The sequence below is a fragment of the Lissotriton vulgaris genome, chromosome 11 (assembly GCF_964263255.1).
Source record: "Lissotriton vulgaris chromosome 11, aLisVul1.2, whole genome shotgun sequence".
NCBI classification, from domain to species: Eukaryota; Metazoa; Chordata; class Amphibia; order Caudata; family Salamandridae; genus Lissotriton; species Lissotriton vulgaris.
Window position 1 is genome coordinate 631845643 of NC_141699.1, and position 12320 is coordinate 631857962.

The following is a 12320-nucleotide window of genomic DNA, read 5'->3' on the forward strand; positions in this document are numbered from 1 at the left end:
TCAGCTCGTCATGATGCACAGTTGAGCTGTGCTGATGACGAGCTGAGCTCGTCATGACACCAGCAAAATGGCAATTTCCAGCACAGGGGGGGGGGGGAAACGCCTAGCAGCCAAGATGTTAATCAAGGTTTCCCACTCAACCAATTGAGTGATCCTGTGCACTCCACTTCTCAAGAGCTGACAAAATTGGCAACACAATTAGACTTATTCAACAAACTTCAATGTATTAAAGTCTAAATAGACGTAATCGCCTCGCCACCTTTCATGACATCTGTGAAAATGGAACACATTCTAGCCAGATGTGTTACATGAGTGTCACTCATGTAACACATCTGGGCACATCTGGGCACATATCTACAGTAATGGATGCTGTGTAATGTGAAACATAGATCTCATGTTCAAAACAAATGTTCTACTGTGTGTATTTTTGTATCTTTCCCAGCCCTGAGGAGTCGTGAACACTCTGCTCCTAACGTGACGAAACACGTGTCGGCTGGTGTGAAACTATTAAAATATTGAAAATATAACGTCAAGGGATTCATCAATGTTGCTGTCTTTGGCTCTATGATTTTTGCATTGGTCTTAAACATATATGAATGGTTTTCCTGCTAGCCAGTTGCACCACACAGGCACGTAGTTCTATATACAATCTGCGTATACTTGTGGCAGAGCGCCCAGCTATTTCTCTGAGACCTAATTAACCCTATGTACCTGTAAACAGCAACATGGTATACACCACACATATTCACTAAACACTATTGTGTAGATGTGTTAGTGAGGCAACAAGCTAATGTACTTAAAACACTGTTTTAAACAACTGCAACACCTACAGGTTCGCCACCGCTAAAAATACATAAAACCTGAAGAAATACAAAGATTAAAGTGATATTAGAGTAAGGAATTTTAATATGTACTGCTCCATTTTAGTTAGGTGAAAATGTTGGTAAAAACATACCGTTTTAAATTAGTAATATCAGATATTCAGCGGGCATAGTTATGTCAAGTAACTAATGCCCTAAAGTAACTGTAACTAATTGCTCTATAATTTTTTTTTGGCTCAATGTTAATTCAGTTTTACAATTTTAAAAACCTGTGGTCTGGTGTTTTTCTATTCTAGGATTTATTGGGTATCTGTCATCCATTAAAAGTATTGTTGATCAATGGGAGCTTCAGGATAACGATGATGACCAACTTTTTTATACCAAAATTTACATTAACCCCTTGCAGCGGGTACGTATTCAACAGTGTCTCATAAATGATTGTGTTGTCTGCTTCCTAACTTATGAAATACAAAGAAGTCGAAACAGAAACAGATTCCTCATTTAATAAGCTTGCCTGTAATCGAGATGCAAAATCAATAGACATTAATAAAGGAATAAAAGCAAAAAAAGCCTCAAAGTAGTATGCTCATACAAAATATTGAAGTAATGATAAGAATGTTCTTTTTGTAGCTGATAATGAGTCAAATACAGCCAAGCCCCACCGACCCTTTCTCGTTCAAGGCTGTTGTGAATATGCATATTCTATTTGTGTAGCATATTTAAATTTGTGTTTCCACAATGAAGCATGTAGGGTATTCTCATTTCCAAGCTTACTGCTGCATTTTGCTTCGAAATACAAAAAAATACAACATTTCGGAGTGGTTCTAGTTAATAGCCCAGTAAATCTATTCTTTTTCTCCTGATCCTAAGAAAAAGTTCTCTCAATAACAGCGTCTAAAAATCTAAATCTGTCATACCAAAACATCGTTGATGCTGTGCATGAACATTTACCTACACCTTGCGTTGAACCAACTTAAAGGTTGCCAAATGTATTAAATCAGAACTAATTGCACATGTTGCAACATGCTTACTTTTAACTGATGTGGTTGTAATTCCATATAAATCCTTTCCACAACGTTTCATTCTCAACTATCTTTCACTAAAACATTTCATGTTCTGTTTGGGTTCTGGCATATTTTCTGCTAGACGTCTTGGAAAGTGTGTCCACTAGCTGGGATCACTACTGCCTTGTCATTCTTTGTTCTGGAGGGCTACTTGCTGTTAAAATATTTACCTTTTAGTTCTTATGATCAGTGGAAAGCAAGGCAAAGGAATTTACACTTGTGTTGGTATGAAATAAGGACTGTATAACATTGTCTGAACATAATCTCCACAAAGCAAGTTCAGAGTTAAATTATTAAGCTCTGACAATTTGGGATTTTTTTGCAAAATCAAACAATAGCTTACATTCAATGCAAAAAACATTCTATAACTGATTAATGAAATAACCTATTAAATGTGAACCGTAAACATGTATACAGTCTCTCACATCCTCACTGACTCTTCTATACACCAATTACACACCCACTCACTCACCGATACAGGAACTCCGACGGCCACTTACCTTAGTATATATGTTTAACATTCAGTTACTTTTAGAAAACACTCAGAATCACTGTCATCAGTAATGCCATTTGAGATGTCATCCGTGATGTTATGAGGGATTTAATTTCAGATGTCATCGGTGATGTCATGAGTGATGTCACTGACCATGTCATGAGTGATGTAATATGTGAGGTCATAAGCAGCGCATTGTGGGGGAGTAAGTTATAGTCTAGTTCCTAACTATAACATTCCTGTAACCCAGAGATCTTCAAACTTTTTTTGCTATGAGACCCCTTGAGCAAAATGTTTTCAAGTTGGGCCCCCCTCCAAAGTTTTATGGCAGTACTTGGGGGAGTGGAAAGATCCAGGGCGAGTGCAGGCGGTGAGATTACCATTTCAGGAGTACTTTTTCTGTAATTAATAATCACACTAAATGTGATCCTTGTAAAAGAGCAAATATATCAAGCAATAACACAACTCCTTATACAAAGGGTGTTGTGAGCTCCTCAAACTCCTGAGACCCAATGCAACTGTACTTGTAGCACTAATGATAGCTGCAGCCTTGAGTAGCAGACTGTGTGCTCTGCCTCTTTCACCTCTTCCCCACCATGCATGGCTATCAGTACAGCCTACGATCCTCTTTCATAAATGAAGGCAGTCAACATGGTTATACAGTGGGCCTCTCACCACTGGACCTGAGGGCCATTGCATCTGCTTCAGTAATGAGATCAACTGTCTTGTAAAGTGACGATCTTCTCTGCCCCTTATTGAAACAATGAGCCTCCATCTTTCCCCCTTGCCCATTCTGTCATCTCTCTGAAGACTAAGCGTATGTGTCTCCCCTGATTACATTTTCCCTTCTCTTGGGCAATTGGTCCGAGGCCCAAAGTAACACTGGTAAAACAATGGTAACAATGATGGGCCCCAACATAATCAAGAAAAGACAGTAAAACATTACTATTAGGGGTTGACGCCTCAAACCCCTGGGCCCCCGTGCAACTGCATCTGTGGAACAAATTATACCTACTACTCTGCACACCCTCTCCACTGGTCCATCACTCCTAAACGTGAGGTCCAAAGCAGGTTGTTTGCTCCTTTGTGTTGAAAAGAAAAGGGAGTAAATTCCACATCTTGCCACCTGTTGCTTTGGACCTGTTCCTTGTGCAGCAAAGGTAACTAGGGCACTAATGCATACCAAGGAAAAAGGGTTCCCCTCCACCATTTTGCTAGGAACACAGGCAACATTGGGGTGTACTTGCCGATGTGCCACTACACTCGCTGTACTAATGGTAGTGATGGCCATTTAAAATCCACACGCCACATAATTCACCATCTGCTGCATATTCTACAAATTTTAACAAACAAAAATCTGTTTCTAGCTCAAACAGATCAAAAGTTACTAAAAAGGCAACAACACATTTTGCCACGCAGTGGAAGGCCCATCGCAAAGGTTGACAGTCAGCTTTCTGTTGCTGATTGCTGAATTTGGGTGTTAATCTGGCACTAATGAGATGAAACATTTGCCCACACATTGCTAGCATGTGTAAGATTGAGTAGAGAAACACTATCACAAAACGTACTGTGTTAAGCCGCATGTGTTGGGATTTTTTTTCCTGACGCATAATTTAGTCAACCCTGTCACATAATGTAATCTTTCTGGTGCGTAATTCCAGGAGCCTTGCTTATACAGTGTATAATAATAACATTTTAAAATAATGACTTGCTTATTTATAGTGCTTTGTGTTACAGGCTGGGACTTCACAGCATTTTAAATACAAAAGTCAGGATTCCACACTATGCCATGCAGGATTCAATTATGTGATTCTCTGGTTTCACAGACAACTGTAGTGATTGCATTAACGAATTGAGATTTGATAACATTAAAGAAAGCGTTCCCAAGGATTATTTTAATTAGCATTTATTTTTTGTTTATGGTATGTGCATTATTTTATTCAGAGCTGGCTAAATGTGAAAATCAACAAAATACTTACTGGAAATATTGTTCTTTTCCTTTTTACCCACTTAGCCATGTCTTTGAACGCCCCCCCCGCTATGGCACCAAGAATAACAGAATAACAGTTGCCGTCATTTTTTATGCCCTTTACCTGCTGAATGTAAATGAAGACAGCCTCGAAACATGATAAATAAAGAAAGTCACACTTCCAGGCCGACTTCATTTACAAGTATTTACACAGGCATTTGCCCCCCCCCCCCCCCAGGACCATAGCCAGTTAGAGACTGCAGACATTGGGAAAATGAGACCGACTCGCGCTGCAGCTGAACCCAGGCCCTCTCTCTACCTCTCTACCTCTCTCTCTACCTCTCTCTACCTCTCTACCTCTCTCAAAGATGGCTGCAGCGTTTACGTTGGATGCAGTTGACTAAGTGGCAGCCGATGCCTGATAGCACTGCTTGTCCTTTAAAAAAAACAAGCATTGTCATAGCCAATAGCTCTTCTTTTTGGGACCTCATAAGTGTTTAGTTATCCAGTACAATATCCTTGGTGCAACAACATCAAGTGGCTAAACCCTTATAATGTCCCAAAGTGAGACCTATTGGCTATGCCATTGCTTGTTGTGTTTGCTTTCTGCTTTAATATACACTCTGACCAGAATTTGTTTTACCAAATAATAGATCTATCTCAGCTAATACAAAATATCTTTTTTCAAGCAATTGATTGTTGTTTTTCAATATAAAATTAACACAGCAAAAATTATATTTGATGCTGAGCAGTATTTAACCTGGTCAATTGGGCTGCACTGTTTCAAGTTCCTGAAGCCTATTCTTTCATGGATGAATTAATAAAGGTTGTAAGAAATCTATATAAACATTCATCAGCAACAATTATAATCTAACTCTGCTGAATCAAGTATGGTTAATCTATGTTGTGGGACTAGCCAAAGGTGTCCAATATCTCTCGATTTATTTGCCCTGTCCATAGAGCTCTTAGGGATAAGCATTTGTGGTGACACTGATATTTGCCCCCCCCGCTCCCTATTCCTGGTATTTCTAAACTTAAACTTTATACCAATGATCTAATATTATACTTAAAAGTAGAGGAAGCTAATTTGCAAAATGTATGAACTGAGAGCTTCACACATATTGGAGGATATAAAGGTAATCAAGGTAAATCAGAGAATATGCTATTCAGTGCCTCTCCTAACAATGTCAATGTAGAACTTAGAAAGAGGTAAATTCCTGGGTCATCAATCAGATATTTAGGAATCTATGTCTCGTATGATTACTCCAATCTGTTTAGATTGAATTGTGTAGCCATTCTAAGAAAGTAAAAACTATTTTCAACAGATGGAAGTTTTGCCTCTTTATATTATAGGAAGAGTAGCAATAGTTAAAATTGTAATGTTACCTCGCCTCATCTTTTTATTTTCCAATGTTCAAATTAGAATTTCCTAAAAGATTTGTAGTCAGGTTGTTACCTTATTTTGTCACTTTGTTAGGAGAAATTAAAGGCCCCAGTTGAAATGTAGCTGTCATCATTTAAATAAAGAACAAAGGGGGCTGATATTGCCACATCTAAAGGTGTATTTTGAGGCAGTTTTGATGGACTTGAAATCCCAAATTAATACTCAGTCGGCTTTCCCATTTTTGCAAACGTTTGGGGAATAAAGTGGTTTCAGATTTGAGTTTGCATTCACCTTCATTTCTTAAGATCTTTAGGCTCCCAAAATTACCCATTATAAAGCAAGATGTGATTTTGCAATACGATGTATTGAATTGTTCATGGAATACTACAGACCTGAATATCTCACTTGAGACAATTGTGGAGGTTTGGGTTTGTCGTTTTCAAAGCCAGAGATTAGGAGAAGAAAGAGCTTAATATAAAACAGGATTTCATATTTTAAGCTGAACTTAGGTTGGAAGAGTAGAGATCAATTTGGGATCCCTCACGATGGTGAAGAAAGAGGTCTATGGCTTAACTTAATAAAAATTAGAGATATTTTTAATCAATACTCTTGGAGTAAAGAGTTCCCAGAGGCAATTTTGAGAGGGCTACTTAAAAAACATTTGAGGGGTATGGTGTTGGTATAAAGTTCTCTGACTTAACAAACAAATTCCCCTTCTCTCTTTATATCTCTGTAAAGTTGAAAAAGAGACGGGGTGACTCTAACCTTGAGTAAATGGGACGAGATTTCACAATTGAGTTCTAAGTTACATAGAGCAGCAAATTTGAAAAGTGTGGAGGTTTTACTTTACTCATAAAATTGTTAACAAATTGCATCCTCCTTCCCTTAAATGTTTAGCAAAAGGAGCTGGAGATTGGCAGCATATAATAATTACCCAAGGTTTGAGGTTTTGTGGGACTAGCTCTCTTCTGTTTAAGTGGTATATTGGGTATTGTTCTCTGCCCTGAGGGTCAGGTAATTTTGTTTGGTCATGTTAGGAATGAAACAACCCTCTCCAATGCTGGGCACAAGTATATTTTTTATAAAATTATCTATTGCTCACTCAATGACACTACAAAGATGGAGATCAACATATGTACCTCAGTTGGAACATTGGAAGGTTAAAATTGATTGGGTGGCTGATTTTGAATATGTTTATGTCCAAAAGAATTATCAATTAGATAAATGATGGGCTATTTGGTGTATTCTAATTAATAAATATACTATAGCATAAAGTCGATTCTTCCACTCTGGCTAGAATTGTAAATGCCTCACTAAGCCAGGGTAAAATACCGGACTGCCTAAAAGCTGGGCAGGTCACCCCTATTTTAATAAAAAAACACTGGCTGATCCAACCAACCTTGACAATTTTCGCCCCATTTCCAACATCCTGATACTGGCTAAAGTTCTTGAAAAATTTGCCCATGTCCAACTGTGCAACCACATTGATCATTTCAACCTCTTTGACCGGCACCAGTCAGGCTTCTGCTCAGGCCAGAGCACTGAATCGGCACTGACTCATATGGTGGATGGTGCCCTAAAAATGTTAGACCGTAACAAATCTTGTCTACTAATCCGCTTGGACCTCTCCTCTACCTTTGATTCAGTAAAGCACAAATTCCTTCTTGACCTATTAGAGCATAGGATTGGATTATCTGGGTCTGTTTTAAATTGATCCACCTCCTTTCTACAAAACAGAACGCAAAAAGTTAAGGTAAATCAATCCCTTTCCAACACCACACCAGTCACACTCAGGATCACACAAGGCTCCTCTCTTTCCCCCACTTTCTTCAACTTATTCATGGAACCACTAACTGAAATGCTAAGGGCAGCCGACATTCACTATCATCTTTATGCAGATGACATCCAATTGTTCTTGAAAATGTCATCTCCTGAAGACATCCGATCTCTCAATCCCATCCTTCAAAACACTCAAAATGTGTTAGCATGCAACCATCTCAAACTCAACACGCAAAAAATTGAATTCCTCCTAATCGCCCCACCTAACCAAATACACTCAAGAAATGATTGGATGGAGAATTTAACAGCTTTCAATTGCACACCACAAATCATTGAATCAGACAAATCACTAGGTATAACCCTGGAAAAAACTCTTAATGTGCGGGAACACAGCAGTGCCACCACCAAAGCAGTAAACTTACAACTGAGTATACTACGTATACTAAAACATTTCCTCCTGGAAACAGACTTCAAACTGGCAGTGCAAGCACTCGTAATCCCCAGATTGGGATATGGAAACGCTACTCTCATTGGCCTACCTAGGGCCACAACAGCCCCCTTAAGGGTGTCACTCAACTCGGTGGCAAGGCTCATCACAGGATCAAAACAGTTCAATTATATCTTCCCTGACCTTAAATTCCTCAACTGGCTCCTCTACGAAGCAAGAATCCAATAAAAAATTGCATGCATGACACAGAAAGCTCTACATTTCAACACCCCAATCTATCTTGTTAATAAACTTGAGCTATCTGGAGGCGCTAGATCCACCAGAAGTGCTTCCACCTTGCTCCTAAAGCCACAGCGTTTAAACAAGGAAAAAACCTACAACAGTTCTTTCTCTGGCCTTGCTCCCAGAATTTGGAACACTCTTCCCCCTGAGATAAGACTGACTCCCTCCAGTATCTCCTTCAAGAAAAAATTCAAACTCCTATTGATGAGCAGATTCCTGGTTTAGATCCTCAATCTCTCTCCTCCGTATTGTTAGTTGTTTTTTCTGCTACACTATATGTACCTTTACCATGTTTTGAATATTTTATTGATCATTGTTCTCCTCATAGGGTAAAGCGCTCTGATACCCGCATGGGTCTTGTTGTCGCTATATAAAACTGTTCGAATAAAATAAATAAACAGCATATTGTAATTTTACTGTTTATTGTATATGATTGATTGAGTAATAGAGAGTTATATATGTTATGAGGATCAATTGGACACTCACATTTTTTAAATCTCTTCTTAGGTACTTCTTGTTCTTATCATAAGAATTTCTTGTATATATAGAAAATTCAGGATTTGAAAATGTATTGTTGAACGTAGTCACGTTATTTTGTATTAAGTGTGATTGATTCAGTGATGTAGCGCCATATGAGGTATTACAGGTTGTTAGAATTAATTGCGTAATTCATTTTTTGGGGATCTATATTTATGTATGTTTTGTTTCCTCTTTATATGACTTTTCTGCTCATGATGTTTTGAAAAAAGATTTTATTACTAGGAATCATTAAATGGCATGTTTTTGTTGTTCTTAATTTTAGGAGCGTATTAACATCACTTTGGATCACAAGTGCAGAATATTCCAGAACTTGAATGGCGCTGTTGGTATGAATTTTACGCAAACATTGCTATCAAGTTTACTTTATTTTTTCAGCCCCCCCTTTCTGCTGTAGATATGCATGCAATTCAAATGTAGGGATATATACATGCTGCAAAGCAAAGGGATTCATTGTATTCATCTGTTAGTGAGGATTGTAGTGTAGTTTCAGAACTTTTTTCCCATTCAATAAATGCCTAAGAGCTCTTCTTTTTCTTTTTTTACGTCAGCAAATTTGATAAAACCCTCACAATCACTGTATGATGTCAGCAGTGATGTCATCAGTGATGTCATTTGAGATGTCATGAGTGATGTCATGAGTGATGTCACTGACCATGTCTTGAGTGATGTAATATGTGAGTCGTAAGCAGTGCATTGCTGGAGCGTAAGTTATAGTTAGCCCAGCTAAATATAACTGCTGAATTTTCCTGGTTTTGTACGAGTGAAATGTCAGCCTAACTATAACGTCCCTGTAACTTTTGTTTTTTTCAGTGAATATATATATATATTTTTTATGTTATGTATTTGATACTGAACACACCAAGTTTAAGGGAGAAGTAGAAAACTTTAGAAGACATTTATTATTGTAGTAGGAGCATCTCAAACTATTCCCAATTATTCCTCTTTTGTAAATATTTCCTGCTTGAGGTGCAATTAATGCAACTGCAGAGCCACAATGTAAAGGTTTGTGAGAGATCATAGGTATTACTGGCATACAGTGTACATTATCTTCACACATACATGAAATTGGTTTCTTCCTGAAATATCTATATTATTTTCAATGCATATCCTTTTATGCTTTTTTTAATTTTATGTATTTGATGCTGAACACTCGAAGTTCAAGGGAGTAAATAATAATAATAAAATAAAATAATGTGGTGTACAAAAATGACCTACCACAACAGTACCTCATACCATACATTTTCCTCTAAAGTATTCTACTTCTCCCTTGAACTTGGTGTGTTCAGTATCAAAAACATAAAATTAAAAAAAAGCATGTAAGGATATGCACTGAAAATAATATAGATATTTCAGGAAGAAACCAATTTCATGTATGTGTGAAGATAATGCGCAATGTATGCCAGTAATACCTATGATCTCTCATAAAACCTTGCATTGTGGATTTGTAGTTGCATCAATTGCACCTCAAGCAGGAATTATTTACAAAAGAGGAATAATAAACTTCTGTAGTGTTTGCCGGCACTGCTTATAATATGAGCTCCTCTCTCAAGCATTGAGTGGCACTGTCTCATTTGTCCTTTTGTTAGTGTAATATATTTAAAACGTTTCTAAACTAGAAAAGGAAACATAATTCTTTTTCACATTTGTGGGATAAGTAACCCTTTTACACTGCCTCTTCAGTCCTCCTTGATGCCAGCATGGGTTTGATTAAGGCCCAGTTTCGTATGCATCATATAATGTAATATATGATTACAAAAATATCTTAATTTTTCCATTTCATGTATGTTGTTTTATACCTACCATTTCAATTAACATGTTTGAATTGAGAAAAAAACACAAAGCAGACAATTGTCCACATATATTTGAATAACTAAGAATTTAACAATTGAAGCCTGGATTTAATTAAATCCAACCTTTGACAGCCTTTAAGAGTATACCATTTTCTGCAAGGAAAAACTGAATAAATTGCTTGTTTATTGCCCATTCCCCTACTAAGGGGAATGGGACCACCCGCTAAGGGTGCGGCGGTCCCGCACATCCCATTAGGATGCCCCCGCCACACTGGCGGGTGCATCTCTCATTTCTGACATTGCAGCGGGCGCTGCTGTAAGCATCGCCCGCCGCAATGCCAAAGATGCATGTTGTGCTTTTCAATGCACAACGCGGTGTCTGCCACGTTGTACATTGAAATGCAGGGGGGTAACATAGGTACCCCCAATGTGCACCCCCCAGAGTACCTGGAGAAGTGTGGCTCAGGGGTGTGGAGAAGTGTGGCTCAGGGGTTAGAGGCGGCAGAACCAGAAGCTGACATCGGCCCTGGACCAGGGTTCAATTCCCCGCCTCGGCCTGTCTTGGGCTCAAAAATTCCACGGACTCGATAATTCTCGCTCCGGTGCCTTCTCAACTCACGGGTTCACACTCTGCGACTCTGGGCAATAGCTTGCTTAATCTCCACAACGGCCCTTCGCGGCGGGATGCCTGGCTTTCACCTTGTGGATACCCTGCTGGGGTTATCTCACAGGGGAATACCAGGACGGGTTCCCTAAGCAAGCGCCGGGAAACCTTTTGTGGGTAGCTGTGCGCTATATAAGCTCAAATACATTTACATTTACCTGGGGGCCCGCAACGGGCCCCCCAAGAAATCCCTGCATGCCTTTCCATGGCAGCAGGAATGTTCCCTCCCACATCTTAATATGGCTGCCGGTGTCTAACAGACAACTCCACCATCTTTCCGTCCGCTGCGGATCCCCCAGTCATAGTAATATGGCGGGGGATCTTTGCAGCAAGGATGGCGGGTGGATCGCCCCCGCAGGGCCGGCGGTGGCTACCGCCGGCCCGGCGGGGTGACCTGCCCGCCATTCTAATGGGACCCTAAGTTCCTTGCAATTTATCTGGGGTGCTGCAATACCACTGCACCCCTACTTCCATCACCACTGTGACTGACTTACTCCTAGGTTTGGCTGAAGTGCTTTTCACTCCTTGGGCGCGGCCGCAATTCTGTGCCTGTGCGGCCGTTTCAAAGAGTGGGCGGGTTCATGATGGCCCCCAGCCGTCATCAGCACACGAGCACTGTGATGCATGACGGACGGGGCCGTCATCAACACGCAAGGGGTTAAACCTGCTTTGTCAGGAGTACTACAGAATTAGTTGTAGATCTGTATTTTGTGAATGGGAAATGTCTTACTCATTTGTGGGTGGTTTGTGTTTTGGAATGTCATACTTATAACCCTCCTTTATTTCCCTAACCTCCATCCATTTTGAAGTAATTATTTCCCATTTTCACACCACTTCCCCTTGCCCTTCTCACATTCACTACTAAAACCTTTGGGCCAGATGTATGATGCTTTTTAGCATGCGCAAATGGGTCTTAGATCCGTTTACACATGCTAAAAACCATGGGCCCATATACAAACAGTATTTTGCAACTTGCAGATAAATTGCGACTCGCAAAATACTGTTTTGCAACTCGCTATTAGGCAGGGGCATTCCCTTCCTAATAGCGACCGCAACCCCATGTATGAATGTTTTGCGACTGCAATT

General features: G+C 39.5%; 1 protein-coding gene across 1 annotated transcript in view; it reads left to right on the forward strand.

Moving 5' to 3' along the window:
* The window catches only part of PLOD2 (procollagen-lysine,2-oxoglutarate 5-dioxygenase 2), a 294168-nt gene that overhangs the window by 116493 nt on the left and 165355 nt on the right, over positions 1-12320 (forward strand). Inside the window, exons 4-5 of the mRNA XM_086942510.1 lie at positions 1118-1230; positions 9043-9106. Coding sequence (XP_086798636.1) covers positions 1118-1230; positions 9043-9106 — 177 coding nt within the window. The remainder of the gene's footprint in view (positions 1-1117; positions 1231-9042; positions 9107-12320) is intronic.